Source organism: Parasteatoda tepidariorum, chromosome 7, assembly GCF_982258835.1.
Source record: "Parasteatoda tepidariorum strain Cologne lab strain chromosome 7, Ptep-v5.0, whole genome shotgun sequence".
NCBI classification, from domain to species: Eukaryota; Metazoa; Arthropoda; class Arachnida; order Araneae; family Theridiidae; genus Parasteatoda; species Parasteatoda tepidariorum.
Window position 1 is genome coordinate 12,935,053 of NC_141761.1, and position 20,575 is coordinate 12,955,627.

General features: G+C 30.6%; 1 protein-coding gene across 6 annotated transcripts in view; it reads right to left on the reverse strand.

The window, feature by feature from the left end:
• LOC107447300 (disintegrin and metalloproteinase domain-containing protein 11) overlaps positions 1–20,575 on the reverse strand; it is a 204,670-nt gene that overhangs the window by 94,365 nt on the left and 89,730 nt on the right. For all 6 annotated transcript variants that reach the window (XR_015435316.1, XR_015435317.1, XM_087167335.1 and 3 more), the window contains exons 3-4: positions 4,160–4,308; positions 2,804–2,883 (exon numbers count right to left, since the gene is read on the reverse strand). Coding sequence is in view for 4 of the 6 variants with exons in the window: in XM_087167335.1 (XP_087023461.1) it covers positions 2,804–2,883; positions 4,160–4,308 (229 nt within the window). In the remaining 2 variants the exon portion in view is untranslated. The remainder of the gene's footprint in view (positions 1–2,803; positions 2,884–4,159; positions 4,309–20,575) is intronic.

A 20,575-nucleotide genomic window follows, 5' to 3' on the forward strand; every position in this document is an offset into this window, starting at 1 on the left:
TATTACATTTTTGTTTTCAAATTTTTTCTGAGAAAAATACGAAAAAATAAATTTCAAAATATTAAATTGTAAACGTTGATTCTTATTTCATTATTATATTTTCCAAAAAAAAAAAGTTAAAATTGTTATAATAAATTATGTAACAATATTATCGAGAAATATTAAATTTTAATTTATTTTAATTAAAAAAAATTCGTATCATATTATAATTACACTAAAATTCATTATAATTGCTGAAAAATCATTAAATTCTGAAAAAAAACCTTTTTTTTTATTTGACAATAACTTCGTCAAAAAACATGTTTTTTTGGAATTTCTCTTTTAAATGAAAGCTAAAAGTCCAAATTTTTCAATAGTATAATAAAAATTTACAATATCTAACCCCTTTGTGCCCGTGCATCGCGTCAAACTTCACAAAAAATTAATACAATTTTCCATGATTGTTTAGAGTGTAATTGAACATAGTTGTAAAATATATTAATTACATAAAAGTAGAGATTTTAAGCTTCAAAATGAGCTAAAGCAGAAGCATTTTTGATCATTTTTACAGAAGTTATGACACTTTGAATTTTGCCATTTTTTTTATAAGTTTCTAGGTGTACTGATACTTTGAGCGGTACTGTATTATAATAATTAGACTAAAACTATTAGACGCACTATAAGATTCTACGAAAAATCTTAATTATTAGGTGATACTATACAGCTTTATTGTTTTATGAGCCTGTTAGCACTTGTTTACGTTAGTTTATCAATTGGTTAAATTAGACGATAGATAATTTAAATATAGAATCGTTATTATATCAGGTATTATATTACTATATTAAAATAATAAGACCAAATTATTAGACGCACTGTAGTGTTTTAATAATGACGTGTTTTGCGCGAGTTTATAGGCAATACTTTTACATTTAAACATACATGTAATGGTTTTTTGTTCGGGAGATTTTTTATATACTTCCTATTTGTATTTATTTTTAACGTATTGCATTACAATTCTAACGAATTGATGCACGAACATAAACAAGTGCAAATCGTGTACAAGCAATAAAAAGCTGTATAGTAATCACCTGATAATTAAGATTTTACATAGAATCTTAGAATACGTCTAATAATTCGACCAGAAACTGTACTTTCTGGAAACGATTGAAACTTGTGCAAGCACGAGTTTCTAACAAAATATCTGTAAAAATCGTTTTTAATGATAGACTTTGAAGCACACATATCTAAACAAATATACTATTCAGATTTTATTCTCATGTCAAACAATCTTGAAGAACGTAATTTCGTAAAAAACGTTCTTTGAGGGGCTGAGCAACAAATCGAGCACTAATCTAATTCTCCTGTGCTTAAAAATTTTGTGCACAGTGAACCGAAAAAATATCTTTCAGAATAACATTTGTTCTAATGATCGTTTTTCCCACATTTGGTTTTTTGTTCTAATGGTAGAAAAGATTGATCTCAAATATTCTAATTAATTAGAGACTTTGTAACTTAAGTTATGATATTGGGTATTAAAGTTCTTTCTTTAATTTTTTGACAGATCTGGAGAATATGGAGGTGCATCTGAAGAATAAGATCCCAGTAGTTACTGTAGAGAACTGAAACATTTTTGGATTCTGTTAATGTTAATATCACTTACTACACATTTTGCCATATCTCGGGACTTCCTTCATCAAAGCGAAACATTTTTACACGTAATTATCGAACTTGTATGTTCAATAATAATTAATTACATGCAAAAAAATAAAAATAATGTTCTTTAAAATTTCATAATTCGAAAATTATTCGAAGAATTTCGTTCAAAGCTTGTATTTTCTCATTTAAAACAACGCAGTTTAAAAGTAAGGACAAATTTCCATGCCTTAATATTTCCTAATTTCTTCAACCAATATAGAATAAAATAATAAATAATGTTTAAAATTATTTTTAATAAAATTATCTTTGGATAAATGACTTTTATAATTATTTGCAAAATTGTTCCGCTTAAAAAATTAGAGAATTAGAACAAATTTTATTCAGGGTGACATCTTGACACCTGCAGTCTATAATTTATTTATTTTTGTTTCATGTAAAACATTCGGCTTTTTTTAAATAAAATTACCATTTAACCGATTTTGCTCAATTTTTTTATTTTTACCACGTAAAATTATATTTTAAAATGGTGCAAAAATTGAATACTTTACAATTTAAAATTTTTTTGATCTTTATTATATAAAATAATAAAAAATGATAAATATTAACTAAAAGTTATTTTTTGCATGGAATTATCTTTGGATAAACGAATGTTATAATTGAGTGCAAAATTCATTTCGCTTAAAAAGGTTTCGAGATATAGCGAAATACGTAAAAAGTAAAATTTAAATGAAAGGATTCACACTTTAGGGATCTCTCCTGGCGAAACTATTGAAACCATATTTCCCAGATTGTGACTACCCTTAATATTTTGCTGCTCAGAAATCTAAATCCGTTGAAAAAAAAGATATGCTTATTCAGAGATATGTTTTTCTGTCTGATCTCGCAATACATATTATCGTTTGCACTTATTAATTAGCATATTTGTGATCACCTCCTCGATCCATTAAGAATGAGTCTTAGAACATGAAAATCCGATCATTAGATCAAAAGTTATTCAGGGTGGTCCGTTTTTTATTTTACTCTCTGTGCATCATTTAATATTGCAAAAAGGCCTATTTTCCGTAAAATAAATAGTCATAATCCAGAAGTTTCCACAACCTTTTATAATGATATAGAGAAAGCGATAAAGATATTTAAATCCTAATAATGTTGAAAATATATAACTTACGTATTTAGTTCCAGATCTAGTTTAAATTTGTAATTGAAGGCTTTTACTAAAAGAGAAGTTGAGTGATAATGTTTCCCAGTCTGAAATTAAAAAAAGACAAGAACAACAATTAATTTCAAATATCATGGTTACAGTGATGTTCGCAAAATGTCAGCTCATTTAATATACAGTGGTACCCCAATTTAACGAATTCATTGGGACCGAAAATATTATTCGCTAAATCGGGGATAATTCGTAATATCGGTGGCAAAAAAAACTGACTAAATTTATGAAATATCCGAACATCTCTAATAAGCAAATAAATAGAAATCTCACACTTTTTATTCACAAACTTAAAATACAGCGAATGATTAAGCGATGATTAATTCGAAATTTTAAAGCAACTAGTGAGTAAGGTTTGCTTATTTCCTTGATTTTTTACTTTAAAAAGTTCTTTTTGAGCGTTATGAAGAGAGCAAAATGCTCCTTCATTTACATCTTGCTGCATTAGATAAGTTTTCACTGCTTCCAAATAGTACGAAGCTTCAGAAAAAGTAACAGTTTTCACTGGTGATTGATTATCATCGACTTCTGTGTCAGAGTTGCTATTCATTGATTCTTATAAATCTACATCATTAACTTCATAAAATTCGTTAAATCTATAAATTCGGTAAATAGGGGTTCGTTAAGCAGAGGTTCGAATGAACTTTAAAAAAAAATAGAGATAATTTATTGGCTAAAACAATAAATTCATTGATCAGTTTTTTATTCTGCTCAAAATTCTCGTTTTAGAACATGGGCAAAACCCGTTTCACCAACTTCTCAAATGAAAATTGATCCTTCTTTTTTTTTTCAAAGAATAAACTAATGAACCCAAATATATTCGCAATGTGATGTCCTCCATTTGCTTAAATCAATTAAAACATTTTTTGAAGAGACTTTAGTTAGGTATTCTCACTAAAGCTACACAATGAGCTATTGCGAAGGTCTGGGAAACATCCCTGAGGATGATCCGAAGACATGCCATCGCAATTTTGATCCTTTGTAGAGGGCACCCCTGCTTCGATAGCCCGACGACTTGCATGATGCGAAGTCGAGCACTTTACGGTAGAATAGTTTAACGAGGACCGCAATCCCTCGGTCATACTAATCCAAGTGGTCACCCACCCGCACACTGACCGCAGCCCTCAATGATCTGCTGGGAACCATGTCTTAAAGATCAGTCCACTGCGGGACTTAGGTTTATAATGAAATCGGTACTTTGCATTCAGAAGTTCCCGCGGGCCGCACATCAGCAGTCGGCGGACCGTAAGTTTTTTACCCCTATAAGATTTAGTGTGAAGGCATGATGATTAGGGAATTCAAAACGGGACTTACCTTGTTAGCCCCAGCATCCCTGGTTAGAACTCCCAGCTTCTGATGTTGGCGCACTTGCACGGGATAGATGACTTCATAATACCTTGAGGGTATGTTGGCGATGAATTTCTCATTTTCGGGATACAATCTTTTTAATCTATCTGCCTCCGCTGGTGTAGCGTGCAGTTTCAGGCCAGCAAAAAGAAGAAAGACACAACATTAGATATTTGTACAATACAGTTACATATTCTTTTTAAGTTATGATATTTATTTAATAACTTCAACTTCAACTTCCAAATGTATTATGATCGATAAAGTAAGGAATTTAAATTCACGATAGTTAAATAAGATAGTTTGTCACGATATTTGAGCCGCGACCACTCAGTATTTAAGCAACTGAGCTGTCGCTGTAACGATTGTCACTGTGTGGTGGTCAATGGGTTACAACTTGTCAAGGCGGCCGGTGCGCGTTGCTGACCCTATCGACTATGTCAACCTTCATCTATCAAAAAGTACCTCAAGGTGGAATCAAATTAACATGTCTTATATACTAGTGATTTGGTATTTAATATTTATAGTGGTAGTTACGCCACAATCTCGCTGGCCCACAGCCAGTTGTTGTTTAACTTTTCTATAGTTAGTAATTGGAAAAATATTATATCTTCTGAGTTGCTTCTTATGCTTATTAATGTTATCTGGAAATGTGTTTATCATTTTAGAAATAGTGAAATTTAGCGGATTGCAGTTATTAATAAAAAAATCAGTGCATTGTATTTTCTTTGTTAGTGAAAGTAGCGACAGTGCTAAAACCATATTCTGATTATTCTCACCACAACTGAGGACAAAAGTAACAGACATTCGTGAACTAAGGTCCACGAATGTCTGTTACTACTTGTTGTGATTTTTGAATATAGTGTTTTATAGTATTCCCCTCATTCAACAGCACCATCCATTAACGAAAAAAAAATCGTCTCTGAACTTAGTGAGAATATTCTAAGTAGAATGCAGCGAATTCTTTCATTGATTTTTCTATTCGCCTCTTACTTTTGAGGACACCCTGCTAAGCTATTCTTTAGGTTATACAAAATTTAAAAAAAATTAATAAACAAAAAATAAATAAAATTAAAAAATATATATATTGTAGCAGCACTTTGTTTAGCGTCGTAACTATTTTAATGTTCGAAATATCAAGCAATAATTGCAATAAGCACTGTATTTGTTGCATGCAGAGCCATTTGTCGAAAAAATTTTGATCTGGAACCAGGAATTATTTAAGTGAAGTGATATATATGTTACTGTGAATGATCGAAATTGGTGGTTGTTGACTTCCACTGGTGAATGTTGACAATTACATTGGTAAATGTCCAAAATACTAAGTCTATTTAAGTTGCCCACTATATATTTGCCTGTTATTCCCTACACCAATGCTTTGTTGAGGTACAGTACCACTTCCTGGCATATATTTGCCCGGTATGCCCTACATCGATATTTTTTTTAAGGTCAAGTGCCCAGTATGCATTTAACCGGTACCCCGAACACTGATGTTTTTCCTAATCTATCCTCAACAGATATTAAAATATCGAATAAATATAATAATATCAACTAATAAAATGATTTCATATCGGATATAACAAACATTTCGGACATTCACCAAAGAGACTATGTGATTGATGACATTCACCGGTGAAAGTCGACATTCTCTTGGTTTAGGTCATTCATATTTATATAGTTCAGTCGTTAGTGTAATTTAGTATACTCTGCATGTCATAGATAAAATAGAAAAAGTTTGAAAAAATAAAGTGTGATAATTATTATTTCAAAAACATATTTAAATCAAAATATAAATAATTTAATATTCAAATAATGTAAACACTTTATAAATAACTTAAAAGAACATTTATAACACGAGAAGGACACCTTTAGTTAAATTGCACCGATTTCAAGCAAATTTACGGTTGGCATAAATATGCTGACATAATTGGAACGATTTGCACTGTAATTAAATACAGTGATAAGCACCACAGCTGTTACGTAATGGAAAAGATTGAAATCATTTTATACGAACTGTTAACGACTTTATGCGAGGGAACGAGAAAGGCTTATCGTGGACGTAGGAGGGAAGGGGAAGGAAAATTTGAACTTCTGGTTGGTCTTTAAATAAAACAAGTTAGAATTTAAATTCACCAAAATTTTGATCGTATTATTAATTAAGTATCGATTAGAAAATTATTATGAAATTTGAGAGTAAACCGTGTTAATAGGGGAGATAGAAAGGGTCCTTATTTAATTTGGGGTTAAATCAAATTGTTTGGAAATAAATATTTTGAAACAAGCATTATTTAGCGATGTAAAAAATCATATTTAACCGCAAAAGATGGAATACAATTAATGGAAAGTTTATAAAGCCGAATGATCAGCATATTTGTATTTAAATATTCCAATTCTTCAACATAATCGCCAATCCTAACACCACAGTTAGTTTACAACAACAATATTAATCAAATTGTATTACCGTCTGGCTTTTACTCGCAGCGGAAATCGAAAGCGCAGTGTTCAAGATATGTCTGCGATGCTGTTAATTATCTTCAATTTTAGTAATAATTTTAAAATCTATCTGACAGCCGTTAAACAGCACAAACCACCATAAGTATGAGTTCAGGACATTTTAAAATCTATCTGGCAGCCATTAAATCACATAAACCTCCAGAAGTATGAGTTCGGGACATTTCAAAATCTATCTGAGAGCTATTAAATCACCTAGCACTCATGAATGTGAGTTCGGGATATTTCAAAATTTATATAACAACCATTAAATTCCCTAACACCCAATAGTATGATTTCGGGACATTTTAAAATCTATCTGGTAGCCATTAAATCACCTAACCACCATAAGAATGAGTTCGGGACATTTTTAAATCTATCTGACAGCCATTAAATCACACAAACCTCCATAAGTATGAGTTCGGGACATTTCAAAATCTATCCGAGAGCTATTAAATCACCTAGCACTCATAGATATAAGTTCGGGATATTTCAAAATTTATATTGCAACCATTAAATTCCCTAACACCCAATAGTATGATTTCGGGACATTTTAAAATCTATCTGGTAGCCATTAAATCACCTAACCACCATAAGAATGAGTTCGGGACATTTTTAAATCTATCTGACAGCCATTAAATCACACAAACCTCCATAAGTATGAGTTCGGGACATTTCAAAATCTATCTGAGAGCTATTAAATCACCTAGCACTCATAGATATAAGTTCGGGATATTTCAAAATTTATATTGCAACCATTAAATTCCCTAACACCCAATAGTATGATTTCGGGACATTTTAAAATCTATCTGGTAGCCATTAAATCACCTAACCACCATAAGAATGAGTTCGGGACATTTTTAAATCTATCTGACAGCCATTAAATCACACAAACCTCCATAAGTATGAGTTCGGGACATTTCAAAATCTATCTGAGAGCTATTAAATCACCTAGCACTCATAGATATAAGTTCGGGATATTTCAAAATTTATATTGCAACCATTAAATTCCCTAACACCCAATAGTATGATTTCGGGACATTTTAAAATCTATCTGGTAGCCATTAAATCACCTAACCACCATAAGAATGAGTTCGGGACATTTTTAAATCTATCTGACAGCCATTAAATCACACAAACCTCCATAAGTATGAGTTCGGGACATTTCAAAATCTATCTGAGAGCTATTAAATCACCTAGCACTCATAGATATAAGTTCGGGATATTTCAAAATTTATATTGCAACCATTAAATTCCCTAACACCCAATAGTATGATTTCGGGACATTTTAAAATCTATCTGGTAGCCATTAAATCACCTAACCACCATAAGAATGAGTTCGGGACATTTTTAAATCTATCTGACAGCCATTAAATCACACAAACCTCCATAAGTATGAGTTCGGGACATTTCAAAATCTATCTGAGAGCTATTAAATCACCTAGCACTCATAGATATAAGTTCGGGATATTTCAAAATTTATATTGCAACCATTAAATTCCCTAACACCCAATAGTATGATTTCGGGACATTTTAAAATCTATCTGGTAGCCATTAAATCACCTAACCACCATAAGAATGAGTTCGGGACATTTTTAAATCTATCTGACAGCCATTAACTAACACAAACCACCATAAGTATGAGTTCGGGCATTTCACCATAGAAAAAGTCAAGTTCGGTCACCAATAATTGGTATGACAGAATGCGGCACAATAGCACAGATAACGCTTAAAATTTCTACAGCCAGTTTAGAAAGTATCGAAAATAAATTTCTATAATTACTTCGCAACTAAGTTTGCACTTCTATATAATTACAAATCATTCTAAATTAGTATTCAACGCATATTTACTATTTAACACCACACTTAAATTATTACTAAAGATAACCTAACAAATGAATAACTATGGAAGTGTTGCTAATAGACATAGAGAAATACAAGAGTATATATAAATATGTATATATATTACCGTGAATGACTGGAATTAAGAGAATGTCGACTTTCACCGATGAATGTCAACAATCACATAGTCGCTTTGATCAATGTCCGAAATATTTGTTATATGCGATTTGATATTAATTTATTCGTTGAAATTATTATAATTTATTCCGTATTTTAATATCTGAGAATAGGTTAGGAGAAATATCAGTGCGCAGAGTACCGGTTAATTGCATACTGGGCAGTGTTAATGACATACTTCATTTTAAAAACATTGATGTAGTGGCGCATATATATATATATATATATATATATATATATATATATATATATCACGTATTCAGAACAATTTTATAACGAAAATTCCGTTTTGTTTTGTTTTTGAGCATGTGTTTGAGAAAGGGAGCGAAAGACAGAGAATGTGTTGAAGTGTTGAACAACAACACAATCTGCACTCTACCAAATTCTGCAATGAGGGCAAATGCTGCACTCGTCTTGCGGATATGTTTTGTTCCACATATAATATGTTTCGTGAAAAATTCACATTACTCCGCACTTCTATGAAATTAACTATTTCGAGCACGGTTTTTCACTCATTGTGGAGTCTATTATTTCAGAGAATGATGTCACTTTTCCATGTACAATGAAACTCATTAAACCCATTTGTAACATTTTATAACCGTCGTTGAACAGCCGACCCAATTGTTTTGGGTTTACCACTACTAGTGTTCAACTCCTTGTAATTTTGAACCCAATCCAGAAGACAAGGGAATTCCTAGATCGAGTATTGGGAGAAATTCGCCTTCGTGGAGGACTTTTTGATGGAGCCATCTCACATTTGCGTTACATGGAGGGGAAGACCAGGAGAATCTCCCACGATTAGCCTTACGGCAAAGGGACTCTAACCCATGATCCGTCTACCACTGAGGATATTTCACGTCAGCACTGTGGTCGGTGCAAGCCGGATACGGAATTCGTATCGACCAGTCATCGCCGGGATCGAACCGCGGTTCACCTCATTGGAAGGCGAACGCTCTATCCCCAGAGCAACCCCATTTGTTTTAGTTGCAAACATACGCAAATTCAAATTTGTCATAAACTTCACCCGACTCGACTTTTTATCTCTTTCGGTGTTAAACTTAATTATAGCAACCGCAAACAACTTATCTTGTTCTATTAATTAATTGGATTTTTAATAACCAAAAGAAACTTTTTCTATAACTCCTTACAAACTGAACATTGTTTTCTCGATCTACAGTAACAATAATTTCACGTTAATTTGTAAATTTAACAGTGAGGATTGATGAACTCAAAAAAGCAATTTTTGCTGACTTACGAATGTAATCTTTCGGATTTTCCTATAGTGTATTGAACGACCTTCGTACATTCACAAAATGTAGCCGAACATTCAAACTCATGATAATGACAAATACCATTCAAAAACTAACAATGAAGATATAATTTTAATAATTCTAATTTAAACTATTAGCAATCATTTTTTTCCCAATACCCTCCGGGAGAATGACCTTTCGTCATACAAGCATCTGAAGGTCAGATTTATTGGCCATTTTTTTAGGGGGCAAAATATTAGGTGGACCATGGTTGCTCCCACAGTCAATACAGATAGTGCGTAGAATGAAAGAACATCCGCGCCTTGCCCAGGATTCGAACCCAGAACCTTTCTGATGCAACGCTAGTTCACTGACCCCGGTTGGCTTATTAGCAATCTTAATTGGTACATATCTTATAACAATATATTTTGACAATCAGATGATCTGTGCATAAAAAATACATAGGTAAAAAGAAATGTCTTATACCATTTTATCTCAGTTATATTCGGAACATTTTATCTCAAAATTCCCAACAAATGATAACAATTTAAATTAATTGCGTAAATGTCTAAATTATGAGCTTCTCACCTTAGATCATAGTTATGTATACTGATTGTAATATTTTTTTTTCAATTTTATTTTAAAAAAATTAGATATTTTGTTCTTTTCTTAATATTCGTGAACTTAAATAAATTTGAATGAAAGCAAATTTGAAAACAATTTATAATGAGGTTCCAAAAATGAGATGTCATGCTAGTCATGCTGTATTGAAAATAAAAATTCTAGAATAAAAAAGGTATATAAAATGCACTAAAAATGGAACAAAACAACGAACAAAACAAAAAAATAAGGAAGAACCCACCTGTGGGAATGCAACAGCCTGATAGCATAGCAAAAAAGAAAAAAAGAAAAATAAATGCATTGGTATCTAAAAAAAATTCCTTCCCCCTGCCATGATAGATCATCCACACAAATTTTGAAATACAATAAGTAATTCCTTCATATAAACAATATTGGTTCATTATGTTTTCTTAGCGTAAACCAGAATAATTTTGAACTAATGTTTAACCATTTCCAGTCAAGTGGACCCAAACACACCATTTCAACAAATATTTTTTTACTAACTCTGTGACAAATATTTTTCACTAAATTTATTTTTCTGCTATTGTCAAGGCTTCTGAAGACATCTATAAAATATTAGTAATTTAATTAGAGTAAACACTTTGTGTTGATAAATTTTTAAACTGCTCTATCTTATTAACTTAAAACGGTTATTGACATTTGAAATTTTTTGAAAATGTATAATTATTGCTTTTGAGATTTATTATGTGTTTTATGATGCATAAAAGTTGCAAGTCAGTAAATAAGAATTAAACAAATTTCATTTAAAAAAAACAAGCGTTCAACTAGATGATTTGTTCATTGATTTAGTGAATGGTGCTCATATGTACCACTTTATTTCTTAAATAAAATATAATTTTTCAGACATGAAGTCTTAAGGAATGTATTCAAGCATATTTCAATTAAAATAATAATAATGGTTAAAACATTTCAATGCTTGGTTAAAAGAAAACAGGGAAAACAAATAACGTTAATCATGATTTATAAATTATGTAATATTTTTGTTAAAATTAAAAATTACGAGATTTTAAAAATTATTACTAATAGGAGGCAAGAACGCAAACTGAAGAACATTTTATCTCGATCTTTTCGACATTTTCACAAAAAGGCATGCAAATTATTGGGTCGATAAAAATCTAAAAATTTTAGAAAACCGAAAACTAAAATAAAATATTTAAAAGGAATAAAAGTAAATAGAATCGCGTTATTTTAAAGTTTAAAACAAGCAATATAAAAAAAGAAATTAAAGTCAATTCTACTTAGGTCAACAAAGGAAAATTTTATTTTAGTTACTTTTTATTAAATAATTAAAAATTTTTTCTCCGATATAAAACTAAAATAAATTCCTTATATTCAGTTAATGAATTAATATTTGCAAAAACTGTATTACCATCAAGTGTTATTTACTTTTTGGACCGACAAGAGTATAATGTAATGAAAAATATGCTTACAAAATTTTTTTTTTAAATGTAACTTTTAAATTTTTATTTCAGAAATATATATATATATATATATAATATATATAGGAATTTCACCTTATTGTTACATTTTTATTAGAGTAATTAGTCTGTAATAATAGTACAATTTTTCAATGTGTTGGATTAGTTAATACTCTTGACAAACTTATAGTTTATATCTTATCATTTGACATTTTACAATGTTTGAATGACTTTCGAAACTTAGTTCCAAAAAGTACCACGAAGTAATTAGTTAAACTTTTTTTTGTTATCTTCTTTGATGTTTCTTCTTTAGAAGAAACCTGCCCCATTTTGTCCGTATTGCAAAGGTGGACTAAATATACCGAAAAACAAAAATTATGTTTTTTTTTCATGTCTTCGCGTTATTTTGTAATATTACTTCGGACATCTAATTTTCTTTTCATTTTTAATATGAAATTACGAAAATTATTATATTTAATTATTTAAACGTACTATATTATTATTTTTATTTTTGCCCGCCATATTTTAGCCACCATTTTGCTTTTTGGGGTATTTTTAGTGTATTTCAAAATTTCAACTATGAATTCAATTTACCTGCAGATAAAAAAACCTAAATAAAACCCCCCGAATTTTGAAACAAATTTTATCGAAATACTAATTTTGGCCGCGAAATCTTGGATGCTGGTCCACTGTGCATAGGCAGGGAGTGATGTGGGGCTTTCCAACATCTAATTGCCGATATTCAGACATTGCCATTCTATACATGGTTCGCCCTTTTATAGGAAAAGGACAAACAATTCTCCATCGAATGTCCAAGAAATCGATTATCGTGTGCAAAGAGGAAGGACCATGTTAATTGCTTCGACGTCTTTTAGTTCCTTCAGGGCCGGAAGAAAGGAGAAAGAAATAAGCAGAAAGTAAATTTCATTTCATAAACTTCGTTGAACAGCCGACCCAATTTATTGGGTTTACGACTACTAATGTTCACAACTACAATGTTAGCCTCGCAATTTTGAATCCAATCCAAAAGACAAGGGAACTCCTGGAGCAGTAGTGAGAGGATATTGCACGAAAACCTCCCACGGTTAGTCTGAAAGCAGGGGAACTAACTTATGATCCGTCTACCGCAGAGGATATTTTACGTCAGAACTGTAATCGGTGCGAGACAGATGCGGAATTCGTGTTGACCATGGAATTCGAACCCTGTTCCACCTCATTGGAAGGCGAACGCTCTATCCCCAAAGCCATGACAGCTCATCTGAAAGTATAAGTACAAATACGAGACTGCAGAATTGATCCAAATGATCTCGAACTGCTGGAATCATTTCATATGTGTTACCGTAAGCCGTGAAGAAAGAATTGCGCGATTTGTCCTGAAAGGGGAATGAAATAGATTTTCAGGAGTACAGTTCATTGGGCGACCTCATAAGATCAGACGATTTTATGTAAGATAGATTGAATCTCCGTACTTATCCATTCCAGACAGCCGATTTTCCGTTTTACGGTGTTTTATATGAGACCAAAGCATTTCTAACTGCCTATGATCACACGGATGTGATTTCAATTGGGTATAATATGAAAAAAACACAACTACTTCGATTTAGTAGGAACAACATATGACGCAATGCTAAACGAATGTAATTTAGTTGTTGTTTATTTAGTTATTGTTATTAGTAGTTGTTGTTATTTGTTTTAGTTGTTGTTGTTTATTTAGTTGTATTTAGTTTCAATAACTTTTCATTATAATGCAATAAAATCTGGCGAGCAGCTATTTAAATGATCGAACACTTCGTTTGTTTATTTGTTTCTTGAAGTTAGGCTCGTAGAAAATGCCGTTCATGGGTTAAATTTAGTAGGAACAACACAACCTGTGACGTAGGCTATATTATACCCAATTACAATTTCAAGTAATGTCTGACAGGCGTTTAGCCTTGAATATTCAATCTAGAGCACAAAAAAATATAAAAAAAACTGCACGTGATCGGCTTTTTTAGAAAGGACATGTTACTGCGCTTAGGGTTTTTGTTTACATTTTGACGGAATGCTTATGTGGGTGGAGATTTGTCAATGTGAAATGAGACAGTCATGACCAGTATAATAAAATGACCACTACTAACCACTATGAGGTACAAAAGTGAAAGTCTGTCTCAGTTCGCTTTCGCTAGTAACTTAAAAACAAAAGCACCGATTTAAATCGCGTTTTTTTCCTCAATAGTTTGCTAATTTTTAAAGGTAACAATAATCTTTCTCGGGAATTACGTAGTTCGAGCACAGTGTAGAAAATATGAAATTTTATGGATGAAAATTATTGGTATACATTTTTACCAATTACCAGCATTTTTACAAGTATTTAAAAAATCGAAAGTGAAACCAATAGAAAAATTAAATATCCTTGAAGCTCGCTAAACTCATCTTTTAAGTTCAGAAGTAAAGCGTACCAGAAGCAAATATGCAGGCTAACATAAGTTATAACATAATGTTATACATATATTACGTTATAGCGTAAGTTATATATTGAAGAAATATATACTTATTAGCTTTTTCTTATTCGTCCAAACAGAATTTCAAGGCTTTTAAATTTATTAAATTCTAATATTAAAATATTTTAAGAACAACAATTAATAATAATGATTATTTGTTCATATCTTTTCTTAGCACAAATTTTACACTTACAACTTTTATATTTTCATCGTTAATATAAAAACATCATGAACTTTATAAAGAAAATCAGTACTTATCGGTTAGTAGTTCTATAAAGACAAGTTCGACTACAAATGATTTGCACCAATCACCGACCGCCAATAATACACAGAGGTGCATTAAATATGACAATATCGTGAATATTATGCAAAGCAATAATTATTGAAAAAAATATTGTGTATGTCGTGACAATTAATTGGGATAATAAAAATATTGACGCCAATGTAAGAGATAAATTAGTAAGGAAAATGTCACAATATTTTTTTGACAATACATCACGGTATTAAAATTACTATTGGTGTTTATGCTGTATGGCTGATAATTAGAAAAAAACCAATCAACACATGTTCTTTATAATTAATAAGTAGAAGAGGAGAGTTTGGGCGAAAAAAGTGGATTGATGCCTAAACATATATATATATATATATATATATATATATATATATATATATATATATATATATATATATATATATATATATATATATATATATATATATATATATATATATATATATACAAATCACTTCAGCAGTGCAGTAAGAACGACAATTTAAAACCCTCTTGTTACACTCAATTTGCGCTTTTTTTTCATATTTTGTACATGGCAATCTATCTGCGAAAACATTTTAAAATCATTCTTAAAAAATTTCCGTCCATGTAAGTTGATCTGATTTCGCTACTCGCTTTATAGTCCATGTTTTACTGTTTTTTCTTTTTCTTTCATTTTATTTTCTGTTTTTACATGTTATTTTTACTTATTTTTACTTTTTGTGTTCTATTTTATTTGCTGTAATTTTTATCAAAAATTTTTTGAGTGCTCCTCACACTATTGTATAAATATATTTTGCTTTGGCTTTATTGATACAGTATCAGAAAGCACTCTGTTTTACGGATATAATCGTGTGGACTGATGAAGGGATTGATTATATCTTTCTTTTTTTTCGGTTTTTTAAATAAAATTTCATCCTTTTTTCTTTAAACTGTTGTTAGTTATTTTTTTTCACTTATTATATCCCCCTTTTTTCATATGTCTTTAATTTTTCTTTGTTTTATTCTTCATTTTGAACTTATATATATATATATATATATATATATATATATATATATATATATATATATATATATATATATATATATATATATATATTACGAGTACGATCTGTAAAATCTTAACTACTGGGTCTCAATATTAATGGAAGAAAATTTTTTAACAACAATAATCACACGTATAAGTTCAGGAAAATTAATAAAAAAGTTTAGGAAAATTGGTTGACAAGCTAAAGTCCATTTTAATTACCAATTAAAAGTGTGAAATAAATGTAAATAATGATTTAAACTTTTTAACTTAAATACTCGTTTACTTTGTTATGCTGTCTTTAGTTCTATCAAGCTAAATCTTTTTTTTTTTCAAGTTTATTTTTTGCTTCAAAATGTTGTTATTTATTGTTTAAGATCTGAGTATTGTTTTAACTTAAGGAAATTTATGGCAGTTAAAATTCATTCCGTTTTGGCGAAAAATCCTTACAAATTAAATTTAAAGATTCGCATTATTTATAATAAAAAATAAGAGCACATTTTGGTTTTGACAAAGTTGCTAATTGGATTTCTATTACCCATTGAAAACGGAGAATATTAAACAACAGTATAAATATTATTTCCTAAAATTTCAAATTATTTGCAAGTGAGGTTGGTATTCTCAAAATATCGTTTTCCCACATTGGTGACCCGGACGTGATATGATCATGCCTTCTTCGATGGATATTCCGTATTGAACAGTTGACTTGCTGTTTGTGATTGCGTCATTGTCCTCCTCGCGCTGTTGCTTCTCAGTCTCCATTACACGCAACTGAATTCTCGACACTCTCCTCTGTTAAAAGCAACACAGCAGAGGCTATACACTTAACCGTGAACTTAATACAGTTCTCCCGACAGGCGCTGAAAACTTTGTGAATTTAATTTAGTTCTGACCACATGTGCTCAAAATCTGGTGAACTTAATACAGCTCTTCAGGACTTTCGCAAATACGGCAAATATCCGTTCATTGAATTCTATCACAAATAAAGCTCTGGTGGGGGAGTATTGTGGCAAAACTACCACAACGATTATTAAATCCAAATTCATTAGTATATAAGACATGCTAACTCGAATCAATCTTGGGGTATATTTTGATAGATAAAGGTTGGCATTGTCGATAGATCCCTCCCCCAATTTTAACCATAATAATGTTTCAACCAATGAGTTGTCATTTAAGGGTTAAAATGAAAAAAACTAAATCGAGGTTCTTTCTCAACTAAAGAATGCAACAACATAAAAACTTAAAATTCGAGAGACGTTTTGAATGGTAATTCCATCCATCATGCTTTGAAAGGCATCAGAATGGCAAAATCTTCTGGGGAATAAAAAAAAATGATCCTGCCCCTGAATTCTACAGCGGCCGTCACAGGGGATCGAACCATGCACAGCTGGAAGTATTTTTTGAACAACATAAAGTATTTCTCAAATTTCCTGCAGAAAGATTAATCTCTCTGTCGAGTAAAATTGATAATTTATTTGTCTGAAATATGGAGGAGGACTTATTGAAAGAGCTGCCAACGAAGATCATGAGTGAACAAAAAAAGCATGCTTAAGATATGCAAAAATATTGCAGAATTTAAAAATCGCAATTTCTTTATAAAAGCTTTTATAAGCTTTTGAAAAGCTTATATTTTTTGACTTGGAGAAAGGTTGAATATTTAATAACTATTCTGTGTTGCAATCAGAATTAGTTAATGACGTCAGTGTTCTTGGTTGTTCCATAAACAACTTACAGCACACAAATTGATTTAGTTTGCAGTTCTATTTAGAAAAATATAAAATACTAGCTTCATCAATCAAACTGGAAACACTCGAAGATATAAAAATGGCGTAAATATAAGTTAATGCTGAAAAATTAAGCATAAACTCAAAGCCATTTTGTTTCTTCTACACAAAAATATTATTATTTCTTCTATTTGTGTAGTATTATTTCCTTTTTTTTTGTTTAACTAAAAGAGGAATCCTTTCTCCAACCCCAGTAATTGATTCTCATTGATCATTGTTTATTTCATCTTAAACGTCAATATTGTCTACAAAAGCACAGAACTTTTAGGTTTCAAAACATACAATTATTTTAGCTTTATGTAAGAGCATTTTCTTAACATGTTTGTTAATCATAACGAAACGAGCAATTACCTAGATGGAAAAAAAAATTCTTTCCATTTGAAAAAAAAAATTGACCTTAAGTACACAAGATATGCAACTCAGTACAAAGAAATGAACAAAAAGAATTTCACTTGTTGACGAAACATTTGACAATGGGATGACGTAGTGAGGGTATCCCGATCCTGATAGGTTGTGGAAACGTTGTTTAGGTTAGCAACTGTTCCTATTTCGAGTAAGTCGCGCATTAACTCTTTTTAGTCATACATTCCTTCACAAAGATTTCACTCTATATTTACATTGAGACTTATAACAAAGACAGACACGAAGCCGTGTGGAACAAACTAATTATGCATTGAAGTTGTACACAAAACGAAAATATGTCACAGTTACAATAAAATACATAAACAAATGATAAATCTAAGTTAAGTAAAAGAAGAATTATATTTCAACTATTCGATGTGCATGACACGACTCCGTATTTAACTAACTAATCGTTTATTAACATTCTAACTTATGTAGTGAAACTTTAATACGCCATTTTGCTTATCAGCCGACGTCATAGGTTCTATGTATGGGTATCCGTAATATTCTTCTTCAAGCGCAGGAACCCAATTGCAAAATAAGTTAATTGTTAGTTAAATTGTAAAATAAACATAAAAATATTTTGGAATATTATGAAAAACTTTAAACATACCCACTGATGAAATCTCAGTCTTGAAAACAATTGGACACTTGAATTTCAAGAAGAAGAAAATCATGGTTACCCACACCTTAAACCTATGACGTCAGCCCAAGCTGATCGTTTATAAGCAAAATGGCGTGTTAAAGTCGGGCTAAGTTTCTCATAATAAGCTGGAATGTTAATTAGCGTGAAGTTAATTAAATACAACACCGTATCGTACATCGAATTTGTTAAAATATAATTCTTTCCACGTTTTTTGTTTAACTTGGATTTATTATTTGTTGCATTGTTAGTTTATTTATGTTCTACAAGGATTCGTGCTTTTCTTTGCGTTACGTAAATAAGATATAAATATAGTGAAAAAAATTGAAATCTGTGTAAGAGAATATAGAATGCATCGCTTAAGAGAATCGATACTTGTTGGGCTTGGCTTACTCGAAATAGAATGGAAAGAACAGTCGTAGGCGTAAACAACTGCCGCGATTCCACAACCAATCAGGATCACACTACAGATTGTAAAGAATCTAAGAAATTTAAAAATTATCTTCTGCTTTTTTATTTGATCTTGTATTGCTTTTATATTATTGCTTACATTACATTTTTTAATGATTCTTACGACTATTTGTGATTATGATGTGAAGTTTAATTTCGTCAAAATGTGCTTGGACATGAAAAGCCATTTCAGCAACCATTTTCCTAATAAATAATAGTAAAAAATAAAAATATTTTTGGCGAAGTTTAGGGTTGAGACACTACATTAGTGTATCATAATTGAAACAAAAGAATGTATTAATACCTCGCATGGAACTAAAATATTTATTTGAGAAATTTAAAAGAGTCCTTTCACGAAATCTGACAGATTAAGTTGCTTCTCTTTTAATTAATTTCGTCACAGTAGTTTGCTAGTGACACTTAAAGCGTGACATATCCCGGCATTCTGTCTCTGTTTTGCTTCGCTTTTCTCATGTGACATACTTAATCAGTGTCAGAGTCAGCGGACGGTGAATTAGGAGGATAGTTTTTGGCACTCCTAGGGAAAAGTGCCAAAAAATATTCAAAACTGCTTGCAAATAAGTTATTTGTATCTGAAACAGTGAAAACATTTTATTTATTTATTTATTTAATTCGCAGTGATTATTATTTTTCCAACCTGGGATTATTGTTCCAATAAATCCGCAATTTATCTAAAGTGATTTTTGGAACCTGTGATTATTGTTCCAATAGATCTGCAATTTATCTAAAGTGGTTTTTGGAACCTGTGATTATTGTTCCAATAAATCCACAATTTATCTAATATTTCGATTATTTTTATGAAGCGATTATTTTAAGATTCGATTATTTTATTTTTTACGATTATTTTATTTTATTTTTCGATTATTTTAAGCGAAATTCAAATAATAAAAAGAAGAGCAAAATTTGAAAAATACATACATTCTTTTTCTCCCAATAACGATAATAAATTACAAAAACGACATAAATTTACACATAATTGCATCAGCATTGATGATCGTACTATTCAACTCAAAACAGAATAATCACAGCTAAGAATAAATAATTACGTTTCTCAAAATTCATATCAGTTCTTCGATTTTATTCGATTTCATCGTAAGCCAAAAACAAATTCAGCTAAAGACTCTAGAAGCCGTTTCAAACCTGGCGAATTCAACTATCTGACCTAATTTTAAGACTTCTATGGATAAAACAATGGATTTGATGGATATGGATAAACAATGAATTTCATTCCCAAATTAATTATTTCCAAATTAATTAGTAGTCTTTCTTTAGTTAGTATGCTCACAGCTGCTAAGGAACTTTATTTATTAATTTTCTGAACTTTCTTTATTAATTTTGAGTTTTTCTAAAAGAATTATTTAGTGTTCCATTAGAGAAGAGAAATTGAGAATATCCCCTCTAAAGGAACTTTTTCTTCTTTTTTCATTTTAGATCATTAATGGTTTTTAAACTCATCTGTTATAAAATAAAAATTATTTTCGAAAATTAT